At 53.3% G+C, this 22,734-nt stretch overlaps 1 protein-coding gene across 1 annotated transcript in view; it reads left to right on the top strand.

Moving 5' to 3' along the window:
• BMP8A (bone morphogenetic protein 8a) overlaps positions 1 to 21,666 on the top strand; it is a 43,809-nt gene extending 22,143 nt beyond the window's left edge. The window contains exons 4-7 of the mRNA XM_070786783.1: positions 12,963 to 13,163; positions 13,896 to 13,975; positions 14,458 to 14,568; positions 18,377 to 21,666. Coding sequence (XP_070642884.1) covers positions 12,963 to 13,163; positions 13,896 to 13,975; positions 14,458 to 14,568; positions 18,377 to 18,526 — 542 coding nt within the window. The 3' untranslated portion in view covers positions 18,527 to 21,666. The remainder of the gene's footprint in view (positions 1 to 12,962; positions 13,164 to 13,895; positions 13,976 to 14,457; positions 14,569 to 18,376) is intronic.
• The last annotated feature ends 1,068 nt before the right edge of the window (positions 21,667 to 22,734 follow it).

Here is a 22,734-nt window from a genome sequence, read left to right as displayed (position 1 = left end):
GCTTCCGGGAGAAAGCCAGGATCTACCTGTTACCTCACTCTCCACCTCATGACCATCACTCCACTGTTTTCTGAATCCCCTCACTAACTTTCCTTTCTTGACAATTAGTGGCTTGTAGGCAGGGCCCATTGGAGAAGGAAATGGCAACCCACTCCAGTATTCTTGCCTAGAGAATCCTGTGGACAGAGGAGCCTGGTGGGCTGCTGTCCATAGGGTTGCATAGAGTCGGACAGGACTGAAGCAACTAAGCATGCATGCATGCGTTGGAGAAGGAAATGGCAACCCACTCCAATATTCTTGCCTGGAGGACCCCAGGGACGGAGGAGCCTAGTGGGCTGCCGTCTACGGGGTCGCACAGAGTCGGACACCGCTGAAGCGATTTCGCAGCAGCCTCAGCAGCAGCAGGCGGGATCTATTATAGCACCGACCAATGACTGAGCAAGGCCAGTAATGGTCACTCATTGACAGTTGGTTGCTTATGGGGGAGGCCCACCGAGGCACCGACCAATGGCTGAGCAGGACCCGTTGCTTGGTAACAGGATGCTGAGTAATGAGAAGCAGTAATGGCTGCAGATTAGGGGCTGCCCTCACTGCTCTATTACAATATTTACCTTAAATTCTTTGCAGCTTGAGATGATCCCACAGTAAGGGTTTCATTGAAGTTTCTGCTGTCATAAGTGGGTCCTGAAATGTAGGGGAAAGTAATGGAGGAGAAACTGTTACGGAGCATAAGTCCTCTCTGCTCCCCCCTTGACGAATCAACCAATCCGGAGACAACTTTTAGGGGCAAGGAAGAATGACTTTAATAAGAAAGCTAGCAGGCCGAGAAGATGGCAGACTAGCGTCTCAAAAAAACCGTCTTGTCCCAGTCCCAATTTGGGCCCCTTTTATGCAGAGGAGGGGGAGGGGACTACTGCAGTGCCAACCAATGGCTTACTGGGACCACTAACAGTTGCTTGTTGACAGTAATTCATTTAGGGGAGGGTCTTCGGAGAGGGACACTGTAGTGCCGACCAATGGCTGAGCAAGTCTGCTATAGGTTGTGCCTGCCGCGCCCCTGTTCCCCACTGCCAATGTCCATTTCACAGTCTTGTGGTAAAAGGGGCAAGGATCTTTCTGACTACTTCCTGTTGAATAGGGGCGATGAGGAGATGATTCTGAAATGGAATTGATCAGCTTTGGGTTGAGAATATTCCTTAAAATTTTAGTAAGCACTACAATTCTTTATCTTGAGAATATTCGTTACAATTTTAGTAAGCACTACAATTCTTTATCTACAACTATTTGAACATAATGAAATCCTTCTATGAAAGTTAAAAGATGTATTTATTTGGGGCTGCATCAGGTCTTAGTTGCGGCACGTAGGATCTTTGTCGTGGCCTGCAGAATCTTCCGTTGTGGCACATAGGTTCACAGGTTTCTCTCTAGTTGTGGTGCATGGGCTCAGTAGTTGTGGCATGCCAGGCTTATTTGCCCCACAGCATGTGAGATCCAGGTTCCCAGGGATTGACCCCACATCCTCTATATTGGAAGGCAGATTCTTAACCATTGGCCCACCAGGGAAGTACCTACCATGAAAATTTAGTCTCAGTATTTACCCTTTTCAAAGAGTAACCTTAAATCTTCTAAGGGTTCACAAACCCGTTGCTCTCTAGGTCTCTCAGGAGTTGGGTCATTTTCTCCCTTTTTAAAATATTTATTTGACGGTACATAGGACCCAGTACCCTGACCAGGGATGGAACCCAGGCCCCCTGAAATGGAAGCATAGAGTCTTAGGCATAGGACCACAAGGGAAATCCCAAGAGCTGGGTCATTTTCTGATGACAATGGGCTATCTTAACCCAAGTGTGATGAATCCATGGCTTTACTCCAGCTAAACTGACAGATGAGTGCATGGTAAGGACCACGTGTGGGCCTGTCCACTTGCAATCAGCTGATGCTCAGGCCCTTATTCTCTCTGGGTTTTAATGAGAGAAAACTCTCTTGGTCTCCAGACGCAAAAGGATGCGAGCCTACCTCAATTGGATAGTCAGACCTGCTGGAAGCAAACTCATGAACAGAGATTAGTATAGTGCCCAGAGTTTTCACATAATTGGCAACTGCTAGATCTTTCAGAGCACTTATAGACTCTCCTGCCCGGGCAGACATCTGGAATGACCACAATGATACAATATTTCAGAGGGGCTTAATTAAGCCTACTTCTAGGAGCCACTCTGACTAGTAGCAGGGCAACTGGCAAGGCTGTATCCCAAATTAAATTAGTCTCTTCACATATTTTAGCAATGCTCCTCTTTAATGTATGGTTCATTTTCTTGTTTTTTTTTTCTTCTGCTGATTGTGTTCTCTAGGATGAATGTAGCTTCCAAGTAATTTGCAGTGCCTTAGACACTCTTTGGGTTTTGCTAGAGACAAAAGCAGGCCTGTCATCACTTTGAAGGGAGTGAAGCAGTCTGAATTGGGAGGCTATTTCCTTAAGGAGGGCTTCCCTTGTGGCTCAGATGGTAAAGAATCCACCTGCAATTTGGGTTTGATCCCTGGGTTGGGAAGATTCCCCTGGAGAAGGGAACAGCTATCCACTCCAGGATTCTGGCCTAGAGAATTCCATGGACAGAGGAGCCTGGCAGGCTACAGTCCTTGGGGTTGCAAAGAGTTGGACACAACTGAGCAGCTTACACTTTTACTTTCCTTAAGGAGAACCTTAAGCATTTCAGAGGCTTTTTCTTTCCTGGTGGGATATGCCTCCACTCACCCTGAAAAAGTGTACACAAATACTAGCTGGCATCTGAAATTTCCTGTGACTCAAAGCATTTGAGTGAAGTCTGTTTGCCAGACCTCAGTGGGGCGGGCTCCTCTGTGTTGAGTCCCTATCTGGGGAGGTCTGACAGCAGTCTTGGGGTTATTTTTCACACAAATCATGCAATTTTGAGTGACTCACTGGATGGTCCTTTGTGGGTTAGGCCCCATTTATGTATTTTTGCATTCCATACTCCAAGTAAGGGGCTCAAAATCATGTCCCTTTAAAGCTTCATAGAGGGGCTTTACTATGAGCCCGTAGTTCAGGATCCAAATCCAACAGAATACTGCCATTCCCAGAAACCCCCTGAGTTGTCTGTGAATCTTGGGTGTTCCCAAGCCTGTGATTACCTGCAGGCGAAAGCCCTCACTGTCCATGGGAAAGGACAAAACTCAGATATGTGACTTATTGCTTACGTACTTGGGCCTTTTTCTGGGAGACCTTATATCCACAATCAGCCAAATAATTCAGGGTTCTTATGGTATCTTGTAGACATTTATCATGTGTGAGTCTTGCTAAAAGCATATTGCCCATATATTGGAATAAGAGTTTTTCATCCAATATCAAGTTTCTCAGGTCCCTAGCTAACGTTATCTCTGAACAAGGTGGAGGAATTCTTAAGTCCTTGAGGCAGGACTGTCCAACAATACTATCGGACTCTGTGTTTCTGGGTCCTGCCATTCAAAAGCAAACAGCTGCTGTGATTCTTCTGCAATAGGAATGCAGAAAAAAAGGCATCTTTCAAGTCCAAAACTGAGAACAAGTTATTTTCTCCCAGAAGAGTTCTAACCAGAGTGTGTGGATTAGGTTGGGCTTCCCAGGTTGATCAGTGGTAAAGAATCCACCTACCAATACAAGAGATATGGGTTCGATCCCTGGGTCAGGAAGATCCCCCGGAGAAGGAAATGGCAACCCACTCCAGTCTTCTTGCCTAGGAAATCTCATGCACAAAGGGGCCTGGTGGTCTGCAGTCCATGGGTTGCAAAGGAGCTGGACATGACTTAGCAAATAAACAACAATGGATTAGGTACCACAGAGTGCAAACCTTGAACTATTTCATTAATAGCCCTTGAGTCTTGGACAAAGTGATACTCTGTTCAGTTTGGCATTTAAAAAATTTTTTATTTATCTTTATTTTTGGCTGCTCTGGGTCTTCCTTACTGCACTTTTTTCTCTAGTTGCAGCTGGCAGGAGCTACTCTTTTGTTGCGCTGCGAGGGCTTCTCACTGCTGTGACTTCTCGTTGCAAAGCACAGGCTCTAGGCTCACGGGCCTCGGTAGTTTCCGCACTGTCTCAGTAGTCGTGGCTCACGGGCTTAGGTGCTCCTCGGCATGTGGAATCTTCCAGGACCAGGAATTGAACCCATGTCCCGTGCATTGGCAGGCGGATCTTATCCACTGCACCACCCGGAAAGTCCAAGTTTGGCTTTTTGATTGGGAGGATGGGGTGTTATTCGGGGACCTTCAATGTTTAGTCAGTCCTGTTTTAAGAGTTTTTTCAAGAATTAGCTGAACTCCCTTTTGGGTCCCTTGCCTCAGAGGGTATTGTTTTAGATTAGGTGTCCCAGTGTCCCTTTTTAATGGGACTTATATTAGCCATGCATTTTTGGCCTTCTGGGGTGCCATCAGCCCATACTTCCAGCCTTACCTTTTTTTAGACCTCAAGGGCAGAAGCGGTGGGGAAGATCTCTGTCACCTTTTCTGGGGTGTCTATGAATGCCATCTGTAGCTTACAGCATGCTCTGGTGGGACCCTGATGTCAAGCTACTTTGACAAAAAAAAGTTACTTGAGCATTTAATTTACAAACGAGATCTCAACCCAAAAGATTGGACATGCTGGCATATATAAGAAACTGTGTTTCAAGATGAGGTCACCTAACTGGCATTCTAGAGGTCTGTAAGAAAGAATAATTTTGTACTTTTCCAGAAACTCTTGAGACCAGGATGGACTGAGATGTTTTCTGTGTCACCTTGGTGTCTACGAATCAGAAAGTCAGTCAACTTGTCCCTCACTGTCAGTTACCTGGGACCCTGCGGGGAAAGTGGAATTGGGCACCTCAAGTCTAAGGGAGCCCCCAGGCCTCTTCATTCATCATCTGAGTGTTCCTATCTTTCTACCAGATGGGAGGCTCCTGTCTTTCTTTTGTTGTTTTACTCTTTTATTCTTCAGCCCGGGACACTCCTTCTGTGCCCTTCCTTCTTACAGTAAACACATTGTTTCCTCCCCGTGTGGGCTCACTTCTCTCCTGGGTACTTGCTTTCCAGGAATCCAACGCTGTGGCCAGAAAAGTTATGTTCTGTCTTGCATCCTCTTACTCTGACCTTGTTCCCTGTTGTTGAACATCTTAAAAGCAACATCTATCAATTGAGAAGGGCTCATTCCAAAGGCACCATCTGATTTTTGTAATTTTCTTCTTATATCTGGGCGCTTTGCCCAATGAAGGTCATATTTACCATTCTCATATTTTCAGGGGCCTCGGGATCTGCACCAGTATTGTGCCTATAAGCTTGATAAATTCTTTCTAGAGACTCTGATGGATCCTCACTGAGTTTTTGGTGTATCTCTTGAATTTTGTTTAAGTCTTTTGCCTGATCTTTCAAAGACCCACACTTCCTATAATGCTTTAGGAGCAGCTTGTCTCCATTATTAGGATCCCAGTTGGTCTCGGCAATAAGGACTGCCAGGTTTGCTTCTGGAATTCCATCTGGATCTGCTAGATGAAGCTGGTTTGCTTCCTCTCTAACCTTGTCAAAGACTATCCTTCTTTCATCCCCAGCAAGCATCATATTCATACGAGTATGAGTGCCTGCCCAGGAGGAATAGTGAGTGGCAAAGCTAGCAGTGAAAAGTTCAGTCATATGGAAGGGGTCCTCTCAGTATGTAGGGTTATTGGGTTTTCCAATTAAACAGATCTGGAGTTGAGAATGGCTTGTGCATCCATAGAAACCAAGCCGGCTGGCCATCTGCATTAAAACCTCCTACAGGATATCAGCACAAAGAAAATTGCCCTGTCCCAGAAGTGGCTCCCGGTCCAAACTGGGTGCCCTATTGGGTCTTAAATGGTGACACCAAACCAGGTCCCTGTGCCTGGGAGTTAACATGAAGTGAAGTGAAAGACGCTCAGTTGTGTCCAGCTCTTTGCGACCTCATGGACTATACAGTCCATGGAATTCTCCAGGCCAGAATACTGGAGTGGGTAGCCTTTCCCTTCTCCAGGGGATCATCCCAACCCAGGAATTCAACCGGGGTCTCCTGCATTGAAGGTGGATTCTTTACCAACTGAGCTATCGGGGAAGCTGGGGGTTAACATAGAACCTCTAACTGATCCCCATAAGTAGGGGAAACAGGAGGCAGTAAACACGTTGGTAGCATGGTGGGTGTGGGGTGGCTAGAACAACTGCTGTCTGCTCAGCCAGTGGGAGAGCTAGGTTGGCCAGAGAGGAGTTTCAAGTTTTGAAATAACATGTCCTCACTTTCGCTTTCTTCCCTCCCTCTTGTAGAACAGGTTTTCCCTTTAGTCGCTGTTACCATGATGCAGCAGCCTCTGCCTTCTCCTCCTGATACAGTAGCATAAATGCTTCTACATCAGGATCTCATCATTTTTACATGCTCTTTCACAAAACAATTGTAATGCAAGACTGTATAATAATTAGGTGAGCCGTTCAAGGGTCATTGCTCTCCTGATCCTAATGTATACTGGGGCCACATACTATTTTTTTTTTAATTTAATTGTTTTAAATTTTTTGGCTGCACGGGGTCTTCATTGCTGCACATGGGCTTTCTCTAGTTGTGGCCAGCAGGGGCTATTCTTTGTTGCAAGCCCAGGCTCTAGGGCACACCGGCTTCAGTAGTTGTGGTGCAGGCTCGTGAGTTTTGCTGCAAAGCATGCGGGATCTTCCTGGACAGGGATTAAACCTGTGTACTCTGCCTTAGCAGGCAGATTCCCAACCACTGGACCATCAAGGAAGTCCCAGGGCCACACACTATTCCAGAAGAATATCATCTCTTTCTTAGTCATAGGCCCACAGCTATATTTTTACCCATTTATTTAAGATACACTCCAAAGAGCTTTCCTTAGGGACAGATGTTCCTGAGATGATGGGACAAACAATTCCCATATTTATAAGTTCAAGAATAACAAAACACGGACATCCTTGGTGGTCCAATAGCTAAGAATCAGCCTGGCAATGCAGGGGACATGGGTCCTGTGCACCTAGAGCCTGTGCTCTGCAACAAGAGAAGCCATTGCAATGAGAAGGTCGTGTTCCACAACAAAGAGTAACCCCCACTCGCCACAACTAGAGAAAGCCCACGTGCAGCAGCAAAGACCCAGTGCAGCTAGAAATAAAAATATATTAGTAAATAATAAAATTTTAAAATAAATACATTTAAAAAAAGAACAACAAAACACACACCAACACAAGAAATTTGAATATCAAAAGCACAAAGAGATTCCATCCTGAACAAATGCCAAACAAAACCCAGTGAACTGGTTCACAACAGGAAGAGTCCAAAAATTTCCCTCTCCAACAAGATATCCCAGTCAAATGAACAAATTGGCTTTTCCCTTAAAGGAAAAAGCCTTAACTGAGAAGAGAAAACCTTCACGGCTGTATATGGTATAGGGAACCTGTTGGCTCCCGAATGTCAGTTCCTTGCTCCAACTGCCATGCCCTGGGGCAACCAGGGCCACTTCAGGGAATTTTGAAGGTTAGACCCTCAGGACAAGTGGTCCCAGCAGCTCCTAAGGCCTTACCGGAAAATACCCTACGTGGGGCCAGCTAGCCACAAGCATCAAGGCTCCTCCTGGCTGGCTCATCAAAATTTGTTACTGAGCCCAAGCTAGTTCTGCTCACCAAATGTCAGGCCAATAAATTGGGAGACAAGTTGTTGGGACAAGGAAGAATGACTTTAATCAGAAAGCTAGCAGACCAAGAAGACGGCAAGCTAGGGCCTTAGAAAAAACTATCTTGTCCCAGGCCAAACGTGGGCTCCTTTTATACAGAGGAAGGGGAGTGGGCGGGGCCTACTTCAGTGCCGACCAATGGCTTAGTGGAACCACTAATGGTACCTCCTTGAGTTACTCGCTTGGGGGTGGGGCCCATTGCAGTGCCGACCAACGGCTGAGCAGGGCAGATTAGGTTGTGCCTGCCCTACCTGGCACCCAACTCCAGTACTCTTGCCAGGAAAATCCCATGGACGGAGGAGCCTGGTGGGCTGCAGTCCATGGGGTCGCTAGGAGTCGGACACGACTGAGCGACTTCACTTTCACTTTCATGCATTGGAGAAGGAAATGGCAACCCACTCCAGTGTTCTTGCCTGGAGAATCCCAGGGACGGGGGAGCCTGGTGGGCTGCCGTCTCTGGGGTCACACAGTTGGACACGACTGAAGCGACTTAGCAGCAGCAGCAGCCCTACCCCTATTATAGAACAACACCCAGAGTCTACAGTAAGGCTCTGTTTTACTAGAACCATGAAAATCTGCATAAATGTGAATTTTTTGTGATCAGGAGAAATGCTGTCTGAATGAAAGATGGTTTTCCTTTGGCCCTCTGACTTTTTTTCTAGGGCCTTTCATTCTGTCACTCTTTTACTTGTAGCCTCACCTCCTCTGCCTCCCACATTTCTCCTTCTTGTAGCTAAATGGATGTCTCTAGAAGGGAAAAAGACTGTTTAGGCAGCTAGTAAACTGGTCAGAGGGTCAGCTGAAGAGGGAGAGACTGTGGGTGCTAACATTCCTCAGGGAAGTCTCCTCTGAATAAACAGTCTGCCTGTGTGTGGCCAGAGGCTGTGACTTAGGTAGGAGGGGTTCTAGAAACCTGACCAGTGGACTTCAGTGGGTTTTCCCATCGCAAATCATAGTGTTCCTATGTTGTCCAGATCAGACACTAGACCCTTCCGCTCTGTCCTGTAGCCTAAACCGGCCTCTTGCTCATACTCCCTTGAAACCCAAGAGGGGCAGAGAGGTACTTCATCCTGAATCCACAGTCTCACAAGCTAGGGAGAAAAAAATGTGTGTGTGTGTGTGTTTCAACACAAGCCTGCTGTGGAGCTCACGCTTTCTCAGTGTGGCCCTAGGGCTCCACACACCAGACAGGAGCTCGTGGGTAAGAACACGAAGCTCCAGCTGGTCCAGGAAGGCCTTTTGGAGAGGCCTCCCTGGAGCCTCACCCTGGCGAGAGGCCCAGATCCTAAAGTGGAGATAGTGTACCCGAAGGGACAGCCACAGGGTGAAAGGGGACCGTCACCAGGCGGGCATGGGATGGGCGGCACTGGGTGGAAGCCCCCTTCCGGGGCTTCTGGAGATGAGGACCTGACCGCCCTGGGTGTCGGGAGTCTTCCAGCAGCAGCCAGGACAGGCAGAAGTTTCCAGAAGCAGAGCAGTGAGAGGGCTGTTCAACAGTAGGAAGAAGGAAAAGGGCTGAGTTCCTAGTTCTCCTGGTGAGGAAACAACCCACGGGACAAAGGCGCCCGGTCACAGCTGGCTTCCTGCCCAGAGCCCCCAGGCGTCTGGACTGCCCTTCAACGCAGCACGAGGGTGCCATCCATGGCAGCAGACAGAGGGCGGGCAGGGGCTGCAGGGGGGCTCAGGTGGCACCCAGGGCAGAAAAAGGCCTTGGGGAGGGATGGGAGCGATCTTGGCCTGGCCCAGGGGGAGAGGGATGAGTCCCCAGGGATGGGACAGGCAGGGGAGCTACCATGACACCCAGACCCTGATGGGAAGGACTCAAACATGGGGGAGGGTGGAAGTGTCCGGGGCCCGCCTGGCCCAGAAGACCACATCTTCATCCAGGCCTGCAGTGGGGGAGGGCCCCCTGCCAAGGGACGGCGTGCCTGCCGGCACTCTCACAGCTCAGGTCTAGAGCAGGGACTCTGGGTCCCAGAGGCTCCTGGAGTTGCCGCTCTGCTTTCTCGAAAGGGTCCTACCAGAGCCAGGCAGCCTGGGCGCCACCACCTGGACAGTCCAGGCCTGCCCTGTGACCCCCCCCCTCTCTGTGCCCAGGAGACCCCAATACCAGACAGTTGCACTAAGAGAAGCCTACAGTGAGCCCAGCCTTGGGTCACCCAAGGTCTCCCTGGCCCGTCTATGGACAGGGCTCTCCAGGAACTCACAGGACAGGGGGCTGCACACACAGGCCCGGAGGGTTGCTGGGCCAAGGCCACCCCACATGTCCGCTGGGCATGGAGCTCCACTCCAGTGCTGCATGGATGACAGCCATCAGCCTTCCTATGTCACTCCTTGGCCACCTCCTAGTGCCCTCGGGGCCCTTCCCTCTGCGGAGGGGCTGCTGTGTGTCTTGTGGCTTCGCCTCCTCACGGGCCGGCTCTTCCTGTGACCCTCACTTGTCGTGACCCAAACTCCCCGAATGGCTTCTCCCTGGGCCGCTTCAGTGTCAGCTCCTGTCTCAGCAGGGTCATCCCTGAGTGGCAGCTCTGCTCATGAGCCCAGTGCATGTAGTGGCAGGTGATGTCATAGGTCAAAGTTAGTCTCTGGTTGATTAGTTGTTCAGTCAACTCTGGCCCCTGGACTTGGGGCTAAACCACAGATGTTTAAGGACTGACCTTTGAGCCAGGCTGTGCTTGGGGCAGTCAATGTCCTTGACTTGTAGTGTACAGTGGAGGATCATAAGACTCACTAATGGGAGACATATTTTTATGTATCTGTATATATGTACACTCGCTGTATCAATGCACACGTGTGCACACACATATACTTGCATGTATATATATGACTGTGCATCACTATTTCAACACTGGGGTGAAATGTACATGGAAGTGGGACGCTAGGTCCTGTATTTTAGGAAACATAACCTGTAGTCATGTCCCTGTTTTTAACATGATTACGTTATATTTCCTTTAAAAATCCCACAAGGAAAGAAACGAAGACATTCTGTCATATTCTCATCTTTATAATGAAACCAGTAAATAACCTAAATGTCTAAAGATGAACTAATATGTAAATATTAAGCTATATCGTCTCAAGAAAGTGAAAGTAGTGAAAGTCACTGTCATGTCTGACTCTTTGCGACCCCATGGGCTACACAGTCCATGGAATTCTCCAGGCAAGAATACTGGAATGCGCAGCTTTTCCCTTTTCCAAGGGATCTTCCTAACCCAGGGATCAAATCTGGTCTCCCGTATTGCAGGTGGATTCTTTACCAGATGAGCCACAAGGGAAGACATTTGAAATGTTCATAGTTAAGACTTAACAATGGAGAAAAAGTTAATGTGGAAAAAAAGTTGGGAGTAAATACAGAATTCTTTGTTATGCTCACGATTTAAATTAACATATGAAAATATCCCAGGAAAATGAAAATGTTGTGTTGCAGTAGGGGAGGGATTTATGGGTGATATTTTTTCTAAGTTTCTGTACAGTCATTACTTTGCTTTGACAAAAAAAAAAAAAAGAAGTCATTGGGAATACAATGAGGTACAGGAATATAGTTTTATTGGTGGAGTTGACTTTTCCAGGGATAATCAGTGTGTTTTTCCTGCATCCTCAGGCTTTAAGCTGATATGAATAAAATTCCACTTTTACAAGTGTCACTTCTCTGAGACTCAGGCCCCAAGCATGTCTTTGCCTGCAGCCTTTTCTCTTTTTCCTCCTTTTTAAACCACAAACCTGGTGGCTAAGGACATAAAGGGACAAGAACTTGGGCTCTGGAATTAGATGCACGTGTTTAAACCCAACTCGAAAGAAACACAAGCTGGAATCAAGATTTCTGGGAGAAATATCAATAACCTCAGATATGCAGATGACACCACCCTTATGGCAGAAAGTGAAGAGGAACTAAAAAGCCTCTTGATGAAAGTGAAAGTGGAGAGTGAAAAAGTTGGCTTAAAGCTCAACATTCAGAAAACGAAGATCATGGTATCTGGTCCCATCAGTTCATGGGAAATAGATGGGGAAACAGTGGAAACAGTATCAGACTTTATTTTTTTGGTCTCCAGAATCACTGCAGATGGTGACTGCAGCCATGAAATTAAAAGACGCTTACTCCTTGGGAGAAAAGTTATGACCAACCTAGATAGCATATTCAAAAGCAGAGACATTACTTTGCCAACAAAGCTTCGTCTAGTCAAGGCTATGGTTTTTCCTGTGGTCATGTATGGATGTGAGAGTTGGACTGTGAAGAAGGCTGAGCGCCGAGTTTGCTTTTGAACTGTGGTGTTGGAGAAGACTCTTGAGAGTCCCATGGACTGCAAGGAGATCCAACCAGTCCATTCTGAAGGAGATCAGCCCTGGGCTTTCTTTGGAAGGAATGATGCTAAAGCTGAAACTCCAGTACTTTGGCCACCTCATGCGAAGAGTTGACCCATTGGAAAAGACTCTGATGCTGGAAGGGATTGGGGGCAGGAGGAGAAGGGGACGACAGAGGATGAGATGGCTGGATGGCATCACTGACTCGATGGACGTGAGTCTGAGTGAACTCCGGGAATTGGTGATGGACAGGGAAGCCTGGTGTGCTGCAATTCATGGGGTCACTAAGAGTCAGACACGACTTAGCGACTGAACTGAATTGAACTGAAACCCAACTCTGGGACGTGGGGTAAATGTCTCCACCTGCTGAGCCTGGGGTCTCCTTTGGGGCCTTCAGGGGACGTGAACAGCCTGCTCTTGGGCGGTGCTCAGAAGAGCAGGCACTGAGTCCGCCCCTTCCCCAGTGAGGGCTGTAAATCTTACACTGATCCCCAGAAAGGATGGGGTGGGAGCTCGAGCCCCAGGACAGAGGTGGGAACTTTGGTTCTGAGAGTCCCCAGCAGTGGGGCTCTGGGCCGTCACTGAGCGGCTGTTTTTCAGTGAAATGATGGTTTCAGGGTTACCGTGAAGACCGGCTGAGAGCCTCAAGTGAACTGACTGAAAGCTGTAAAGCGCTGTTACCGCCAGAGACGCCCTCAATCATCGCTAATTCTGACTCGGGGCTCACGAGGCCCTCCCCCACCCCGTAGACGCGCTGGCTCCGGCAGTGGGGAGGCGGGAGAGCGGGCAGGGAGGTTGAGGGGCTGGGGCTGGACTGGGGACTCGGGTCTTCAGAGAGGAAACCTAGGCCCAGTGGGTCCCCCCGAGGCCTCAGCCTTGAGCTCCTGGCCCGCCCAGAGAGGTCCCCGCTGTGTCCCTGCGCAGTGCCCGCCCTTGAGTGACCCCTCTCTGCTCTCTCCATCTCAGGGCGCAGTGTGGATCCTGGCCTGGCCGGTCTGCTGGGGCGACAGGCTCCGCGCTCCAAACAGCCTTTCGTGGTCACCTTTTTCAGGGCGAGCCCCGGCCCGGGCCCCGCCCGAGCCCCTCGGGCAGTGAGGCCCCTGAAGAGGAGGCCGCCGAAAAGGACCAACGAGCTACCGCCCCCGAACAAACTGCCGGGGATCTTTGGTGAGCCTGGGGACGGAGGCGGGGACGGAGCCCCTCTGGCCTCAGCGCGGTCAGGCCGACGGTCACCCCGCCGCCTTTCCTGACACCCTCTGCCCTGCCCCCTGCGGAGCGACCCCCCCACAGTCTCCAGGGCTCTGAGCATCCACCCTTGCTGCCCCCGCGGCCCCAAAGTCCCTTCTCTGCCCTCGGGGGCTCAGCAGGCCTCGCCCTGGTCTCTGTCAGAACCAGGGGCCCCTGCAGGGTCCAGGCGTTTGTGTGAAGGTCACCCCACCAGGCCGAGCCCCGCAGGATCAAGGCCACCAGGGGCCCTTTCCTTCACGGGAGCCAGCCTTTGCTTGACCTTAATGGGAGCACATGTCCTGCGGAATGGGCATGGCAGGAGAGGCGGGGGAGGTCGGGGTGACTCCGGAGCGGGGCGGGGGGGGGGGGGGGGGGGGGAGGAGGAGGGGCCCCTGGATGGCCGAGGGCCCCCGGGGCTTTTACTGGATTATCAGGACCCCACAGGCTGAAAGTCAGGGGAGGCTGGGCTGAGTGTGAAGTGACTGCCACCAGAGGGAGCCATCGAAAGTTCTTGAACTGGGTCATGGCACCAGCAGAGCTGCAGACATGGGCTTTATGAGACCAAATGGGTTAGTTTCCCAGCATTTATTATTCAACAAACGTGCGCCTCATGGCGTCCCCCACCCTGGGAACAGCAGCCCAGCAAAGCCCTTGCCCCTCGTGTCCCTGCAGACAACGTCCACGGCTCCCACGGCCGGCAGGTGTGCCGTCGGCACGAGCTGTACGTGAGCTTCCAGGACCTGGGCTGGCTGGTGAGTTCCGACTCTCCTTTCCAAAATGACTGTCCCCACCTGTGTCCCAGGGGAGGTAGACCCACAGAGAACTTTGTCTTTATTTTCCTCTGTTTTCCAAGTTCTCTAAAGGGAGAAGGGAAAAGGGCTGTTTTGTAAAACCATGACTATGGAGACTGAGTCCTCAGCCATAAAATGTCCGAGCTGCAGCAGGGAAGCTGAGGCCAGGGTGGGCAGTGCCTCTGGCGGGGCTGTGACTGGGGGCAGCGGGGGAGGACGCAGCTGCACGCTGACGGCGTGTGGAGGGGACGGAGCTCGTGTCCAGCTCTGTTCACCGAGGGACTTCAGTGGATGTCTGACCTGGGGGGTGTGGCACTCTGCCCCGGGAGCTGTCCTGAGGCTGAGGGAGGGAGGGGGCAGCCCTGAGTTGTGCTGTGACAGGTGCTGGATGAAGAGCTGGGAGGGCACATGGATGGGACTCACCTTCTCCCACTACCCCCCAGGACTGGGTCATCGCCCCCCAAGGCTACTCAGCCTATTACTGTGAAGGGGAGTGCTCCTTCCCGCTGGACTCCTGCATGAACGCCACCAACCACGCCATCCTGCAGTCCCTGGTCAGTACCGCGCCCTCCTGCCCGGACACCTGGGGGAGGGGTTCGCCCTGGGGAGGGGGCGTGCAGCCAGGAGGTGACCGTGGACTGCTGTGTCAGCGAGCCTTCTTCACGTGGAAACCCAGCCTGCACGTGCAGTGAAATCCCACGGCCGTACAGAGACAGGTCCCTGTATGGCCACTGTGTATGGAGACCCTGCGTCCCACGAACCTGAACAGCATGCAGCAGGCTCTTGCTGACTGGTGTGCACACATACACACGTGTGCACTCCATGTCCACACGGGGGACATTCACATCCATGGGGTGGGCCTGCCTGCTGGTGGTCAGAGGCACTGCACGTTCATGACCGGTGGGCATCCCACACGACTACCCGTGCCCCAGGTACACACATGTGCACCGCGTTCACTGTCGAGTTTGGCCTCCTGGGGGACACACACCCTGGGGGTCGGGCTGAGTTACACACGTGGAGGTTCTGTCCTCTCCCTGCACGAGAGTCGCGGGCTGCCCTGTGCCCTTCTGGCTTCGGCTTCCCCTCCCGGTCCTCTCCTGTTGTTTTTCTTCCGGGTCCCTCTTGCTCTTTGTCTTTCTACAGATCTTCTGATGCCCTGGTGTCTGGGGTAACTTTAAATGCTGGAAGTTTCTAGTAGGAACATGGTTGAGGCTGCTTATTGCTAAGTGTTTGCAGTGGTTTGTGTGTGTGTGTGTGCTGAGCCTTATTTGTAGAACGTTGACCTGGGCACTCTAGTTAGAGGCTGTTCAAGGTGTTGCCAGAGTGAGAGTGAGTGAATTAAGAAAGCAGCCTGGACGCCTGGTAATGCCTCCTTTCCCAGTGGTCACGTGGGGTTTGCTGGACACCCCCTCCTCCAGGAGCCACCTTCCTTGCAGAATCTCAGGGGTGATGAGCCGTGTGTGGGCTTCTCTCTGCCCTATGAGGGGGGCACAGGGTGATGACGGCGCTGCCCCTCACCGGACTGGTCCCCTGGCTCTGCAGCAGCCCCGCCCCTCAGCCCCTGAGCTGTCAGTCAGCAGGAGGGAGCACCAGCTCTGTGCTCGGTGCTGTCAAGGCAGCGGCTGCCCTCTGGGGAGGCTGTCAGTGAACACGAGAATAAAGGACAGCCACCACGGTGGGTCCCCTGAGGAGGGGGAGACTGGAGTGAGCTGGGTGGGCTCAAGGACCCTGGCTTGGAGGGGAGAAGGACGGAGGGAGGTGATGTGGGGGCGGGCAGGGCCTCTCCCACAGGCTCGGCAGGTGGTAGATTTAATCCCAAGTAAACTGAGGGGCTGGAGTAGATTTCAGAGAAGCAGGGCCTGATCTGGGCACTCTCTGGAAGCATCTCTGGCAGCTGCAGGACAGACCGTGGGGTCAAGGGTGGAGGAGGCAGGGAGGAATGAGGAGCTGCTGTGGTCCCCACAGGAGGACCAGGCACCTGGTGGGGTGAGATGTGGACAGTGGAGGCAGGAGGGCAGGAACCCAGGCCTCCAGGTGAGACCCTCCCCCAGGACGAGGAGGGGGCAGTGAAGGTGTTGGGTGGAAGAACGGATTGGAGGGAATCAGCGATTCTGCTTCCATCCCCATGTGTGTGAGGCCCTGCAGGACCCTACGTGAGAAGTTGAGGGCGGGGGGTGCAAATCTGGAGTCTCCGAGTCGTGAGTGCAGAAGAGATTTTCTGGGGGGACAGTGGAGGTGGGAGACACCTGGGGAGGAAGAGGAGCCTGGGTGGGAGGGAGGAGGTGAGATGGTGGTTGGGGTGTCCTGGGGCTGAAGAGGAGGAAGTGGGTCCCTCCAGCCTCACCCCCCACATTCCCCACACAGCAGCTAGAGGGTCGCACTAAAGCACAAATGTGACCACCTCCTTCTGGGCCAGGAACCCCCTCCCCGTGGCACCCCTTATCCCTGGGGAGAAGTCTGAGCCTTTGGCCTGTGACCCGGGGCCCCTCACTGGCCTACCCACCTCTTCAGTGTCCCCCAGCCCATGTCCCAGTGCCCTCACCTCCCTCCTTTGACCAGGGTCTCCTCATCCGCCCCGGGCCAGGCCAGCTCCTGCTCGCCCTGCTGCCTTGTCTCTGGGTCCTTCCCAGCCAGCGTCGGTCTCCAGCGCTCCTGTTCCCAGAGTGAGGACAGCTGCTGTGACTATTGTACTGTTCTCGGGGGTCCTGGGTGTTTGCTGGAATGTTCCCCTGTCTCCCTTCCTGTCCTGCTGAGGATGAAAGTGGCGACCATCTCTGAGACATTTCTGTATTTTCCACCTGGGCAGAGCTGGCACAAGGCACGTGTCTGAAATACATTTGTGTTGGAAGGGAGAATAGCACCATTATACCCATTTGGCAGAGGAGAAAACTGAGGTCCACAGAGGCATGACTTTTCCTGAATGATGCACAGCCAATAAGTTTCAGAGCCTCCAATTTGGTCTGCCACGGGGCTCTAAAGTGACGTGAATGGAAAGGCACATCAGACTCCAGATCAGTCTCTTGGTACAGACGGAACAAAGGCTGTCCTCTCTGTCGATCACCTGGTGAAGCCTGGTCCAGGATGGACTTCTAGAACAGCTGTGCCCCTGTGGTGCTGTCCTAACCTAGGAAAAGCCCTCCCGGGTTTCGAGCCACGTAGAGCCTCATGGGTGGTGCAGGTGGGCAGTGTCGCCTGGTTTCTTTCATGTGGGCCTTTGAAAGCCAAGCCCAGCCACCCCAGGTGGAGACTGGGAAATTGGGGAGCAGCATCCCCACAGCCCAGTCTGGCTGGACATCCCTACCCAGGCCAGCCTGGTGCCTGGCTGACAGTCCTGGCAGCAGGCTGGATCCAAGCTGGGCCTCCCAGGACAAGGCTGGGCTCTGGGTACCAGGGGCCAGGGTGCCTGACATTCACCCCCACTTCAGATGACTTCATCCAGGTCCTGCTCAGCAGTCTCCCATGAAGGGTGGGAGGTCCTGCTGAATGGATACAGGTTCCCTTTTCTCTCAGGCCCCGACTGAGTTGGGGGGTGTGGCAACCGGATGAGGGGTCCAGTATGAACTGCAGCTCATCCTGCCTGAGTCTCTGCATAAATATTTGTGTGGAGGCTTCAGAAGCTCCCTCAGACAGGCTGTTTTCAGGGGTAGAGCTGTTTGCAGGAGGGTAGCAGGGACTCCCGGCCCCCTCTCTGAGTCGGGTCCCAGCCTTATGTGCAACCTCAGCCAAGCAACTATACAGGTGACTCGGCCCCTGTGTCCCCAGCGGTCATCCATCCAGAACAATCCCTGTCTGGAAGTTGTTACAAGGGTGGAGGTTTGAGAAACAGTGGTGTTGGACACCTCAAGGGTGAGCCTGGAAGACTGGGCATTAAGAGGTGTAACAGGGACCTTCACCGGCTCCCAGCCCTGAGGGGCGGATGGACCAGAAACAGCTCATGCGGACAGGACCCGAGGCGGGATGTTACAGAAGCGATCAGGGAAGGAGGAGGGGCAGAGGGGGTGGCGGAGGGGGAGGCAGTGTCGCAGCGGCGCCAGGCCGGCGCTGGCACAGGTGCGGGGGATCCGCAGGGTCAGGGTTCTCCCATCTAAGGGGAGGGGCTGTGGCAGGAGCCCCCGGTGCTCAGTCTGGGCCTGAGGGCAGTGGGCAGGGCGGGCGTCAAGGGGGCGGGGCCGGGGCAGAGTTCAGGCCAGCACCTGCCCGGCGGGCTGCGGGGGGAGGGTGCGGGGGTCGGGGAGGAGATGGAGCTGGGAAGGGGCCAGCGGCGGAGCCCCAGGCGGCAGGAGCTGGGCGCTGGGACGGGGGTCCCGGGAGGAGCCCGAGGTTCTCACGCCTCTGCCCGCTGCCCCCTCCCGCCCCCGCCAGGTGCACCTGCTGAAGCCGCACGCGGTCCCCAAGGCGTGCTGCGCGCCCACCAAGCTGAGCGCCACCTCCGTGCTCTACTACGACAGCAGCAACAACGTCATCCTGCGCAAGCACCGCAACATGGTGGTCCGCGCCTGCGGCTGCCACTGAGGCCCCGCCCCCACCGGCCGGCCCTCCGCGGGGGCGGGGGCTCGGAGACCCCCAGCGCCGTCCCAGCTCTGGCAGGGCGGCGGCGAGGCCCCCCCCCCACCCCTGCCCACATCCTGCCAGGGGCTGGTCCTACCCAGGCCCTCTGCCTCCTGCCCTGGGATGTGTGGTAGCCTGTCCCACCCAACCCCACGTGGCTGATGCAGGCTGCGGTCAGCACAGAAGTCCCATCTTAGGACCTGTCCTTGGCCAGCCCTTTACTACTGCGTGCGACCCAGGATGGTCTGAGAGCACCTGGAGCCTGAGGCTAGCAGCCAGGGGTTGCTCCACTCACCACGGGTCTGGGTGTGGGTCTGCTCCTTGCCGGCACAGCGCAGCCAGAGGTGCACATCCTCTGGGTGTAGTGTATTAGTGGTTCCTGACTTGGCCTTTGGGCAGTTAGCACTTTGGGAAGGAACAATGGGCCTTCTGCTTGGGGGTGAACCTGGTGGGGACGTCTCCTGCCTGGGGAAGAGGTGTGGCCCCCAGGGAAGCAGTGAACCTTGGAGGTTTGCAGGTCCCTCCATCTCTCTGTGTCGTGCTCTGCACTTACACATGAAGTGAACTCTTAGCACAAACAAGGGCACAGCTGCAGGGAGGTCCAGGCTGACAGCACAGACGTCACAGCTGAGCCCCTTGCCCACGGCCATCAGTCACCATCTTCCACAGACCCTGAACAGGGCCTCAAGGCGCTCAGCATGCGATTCCAGGCAGCCAGCAGCCCTGAGCCTGGTGTACTGCTTTCTCTCCTGCCGCACTGAGGAGCAATCCAGTGCACGCAGGCACAGGGCCAGGGTGGGCACTGCGTCAGCCAGCGCCCAGAGGCTGATCACACAAGTCTGAGTCACCCTGTGCGCCCTGGAGCCCCGTCCTGTTTCTTGGGGCCTGTGAGCCAAAGAAAAGGCCCGGGTGCCAGGGGAGTGACAGGCGGCAATTAGGCCGAGCTGGGTGGGGAGGTTCCCGGAAACCACTGTTCTTCTTAGAGCGGCCACCTGGAGTGTTTATTTGATTTCTGACTTGGTAAGCCTGTAATTTACCTGGTGGACCAGACAGAACCCAGCTGCCGGAACCCCAAAATATCATTAAAAGCAGATCCTGAACCTGCCCCAGCCCACAGGCCCAGCCCAGGATGACACCCCTGGAGTTTACTCTGTGCCCTGAGGGGCTCTGGGAGCGCAGCGGGGGTGGAGGAGGGGCCCTGCTTCAGGACAGCAGCCTCTCCGCCTGGACCTGGGAGGGGCTCTGGGAGCCAGTGCACAGGAAGAGACCCCTCCATGGACACAGGAAGACGGTGATCTCCCTTTTGGTCTGGGGCTTTGACCTCAGGCTGGCAGCAAGAGGACCAAGTACCAGCACAAATGTCAGTAGACCCATATTCTGGCTTCAGCTCAGTCACTGACGTGCCTGATGTCTGGGGAAATGCCCTTCCATTCAGGCTTCTATTTCCTGTCTCTGACAAAAGAACATACATAGGACTCTCACATCTCCAAAGGCCCTTCCGGCTGGAGAATCCACCTACAACTCTGGGCCTCTCCTCTCCCAGAGCCAAGATGTGGTCTAAGTGCCCAGCGGCCCTGAGACTTGAAGCCTGCTATTTCAGGGCCTCATTCAGAGCTCTCTCCTCCCAACATCATGGGCAGTGGAGGCCTGGAAACTTTTGACAGATGCCAGTGTTAAGTTTCTTCATTGCCTAAGCACATAACCTGGTATGGTTTGAGGCACCAGGAAAATTTATGAAGTGAATGTTTGGAAGATGTGACTGCCCTGCCCATCGGAGGTGCGGAACATAAGGAACACAAGGATCGTGACACGACTCCCTTCCCGTGCGGTAAAGTCAGGAGTCCAGTGGTTGAGGCCTTCCTGACACTTCTACCACCCTCAGCCATCCACGTGGCCACCGAATGAAATCCAACAGAAAAAGGCTGCAGAGAAGGGCAGTAATTAAAGACAGAAAACTGATGACGTGGCAGTGGCTAGTTACCAGGGCCATCTCGTTTACCTGGTTCCCTTTGGCAGCGCAGGTCACATTTCAGGCTGCACATGAGAAGCATAAATAAGGGCGATCAACTCAGGCCCACTGGCAGCAAAGTAGATGGGGAGGGTGGGCGCAAAGGAAGCGGTGCCTGGGGCCCATGCCTGGGAGGGCACTGCTTTGTCCCCCTCACCCCAAGCACATCCTCATTACTGTACAGCCAGCCTGGCCCAGACATCAGCTCATCGGACAAAACCCAATTCTTGTGTCTCTATGTAGGGAGGTGGGTGACATGCTTCAAAAAGTTCCCTACAATTTCATAGGAAAGGAGGCGATGACAGGAGAGGGTAGCTGTGGCAGCCAGCAGACCTGCCAGCAACAAATCCTGGCTGTGCCTCATGTTGATGGGACCACTCGAGCACCTCAGAGCCAGCGACTCCTTCTCTGCAGAATGACTGCGCCACGGGTTCTGCCCTGGTGGAGCCAGCGTGGGGATCAGGTCTGTCCGGAGCACTTGGCACTGATTCTGCACACGTGTGCTGAATGAACAGTATTCTTTGTGGCCTTATTTTAAATGAACTTGCAAATTTGGGTCTCCCCGAAGTGCCTTCCTGTTAAAACCCAGCCCTCCCAGAATGTGTCCTTGGAAGTGCTACTGTACTCATTGGGCTTTTCCTTAAAAAATAGAAACTTGGTAATCTCCTGGGGTGAGGTGTGGACTTGCACACCACCCCCCCATCTGTGGAGGGGGTCCCAGCTGGCCGTGACAGCTTGATCCTGTCTCTCCTGAGGACGGGGCAGCACTGCACCCCCACCCCTCCTGTGGCCCTGCGCGCAAGTGCAGCTCAAGGGGAAACTTTCTGGGGTTTTTGTTCTTACTGGGAAGCCTTGAACAAGCATTTGGCCCTCTTTTCTCACTTTCAAAAATATTACACATGTCGGGGATGCTCTTGAAAATAAAAAACAATACAAACACATAATCTCACCACAGAGACAACCATTGTTAATCATTGCAGTCGTTTTTCCGCGGCATATGTGTCTTTTTACATAATACATGGGTTACTTTACAGTTAGGATTGTGCACTGCTAGTGATCTAAATCATTCAATCTAGGACATATCTTGAACATTTCTGTTATTAAATACTCCTTGGGAACATAATTTTCAGTAGCCTTTGATTTCTGCCTTAGGTTTTGTTACTCACAAACCAGGGCTCACTATTCCTTCCCCAGAGGGTGGTGGTGGGCCCCCAACCCTATAATCTGCAGCAATGGGAAGGAAGGAAGGTAGCGAGGGCATGGCCACCAGGCTGGCCAGTAGCTCAGATAACCTGGACCAGGTCTGAGGCTCAGGCTGCCACCTGTACAAGGCTCACAGGTGATCACCATGGCGTAGTTTCTGGGGCAGCCCTTGCACAGGACAGGGTGAGCAATCACCTCCTGCTGGTTTCTCCCAAGCGAGCCTTTCCAGCCAGTCTGCTGGTCCCCACCTCTCCAGGGCAATCAGGAAAGCACAGTGACCAAGTCACCCCACCCCCACCCTTCCCTTGTTTCACAGGCTTTGTGACCAGTCCTCTCTGCTGGGGCCACAGGCCAGCCTGCTCTCTGCCCACATGTCGTCCCCAAGGCCAACCGTGCTGAGCCTGAGTGCTTCCCCTTGTTGCTCGGACATCACACCAGCCCCAAATGGCTGCTGCCTGTGCTGACAGCCACAGCTGACTGCCTATGTGAAGTGAGAAGTGAGAAGGCGCCTCTGTTAAGAAGTGAGGGTCCCGGCTGGGATACTGTGGCAATGGGTCTCGGTCACAGGAGCAGCCCCAGCCAGCCACAGAGGACGAAGCCCCACGTGAAAGCAGAGAGCCGGGCTAGCACTGGCGTCGTGGGGAGGGCTAGCAGCTATCCCTCTGCAGGATCTAGCCTGGGGGCACTGGGGCCAGGGGCCAGCAGGCTACCCCACCCTCCCGACTCAACCTGATCGCCAAACCCAAAATGAGAACACAGGTGAGGGAATGAGCCCAGCCCAGCGGTTTCTGAACATCCAGACTCGATCTGGACAACCATCAGCCGGCGACGGGAGCAGGGGGCAGTCCTGGAGGAGGTTTCCAGTGATGGACTGACGGGGCTCTGCCTTCGCACATTCAAGTTGCTGTCAGGCGGCCTGGCTGGCCAAACAGGTGTAGGGTGAGAGGCTGGCCTAGAGCAG

Source organism: Bos indicus, chromosome 3 (genome assembly GCF_029378745.1).
Source record: "Bos indicus isolate NIAB-ARS_2022 breed Sahiwal x Tharparkar chromosome 3, NIAB-ARS_B.indTharparkar_mat_pri_1.0, whole genome shotgun sequence".
NCBI classification, from domain to species: domain Eukaryota; kingdom Metazoa; phylum Chordata; class Mammalia; order Artiodactyla; family Bovidae; genus Bos; species Bos indicus.
The sequence above is the reverse complement of the archived record's forward strand: the minus strand, read 5'-3'. Positions and strand labels throughout refer to the sequence as shown.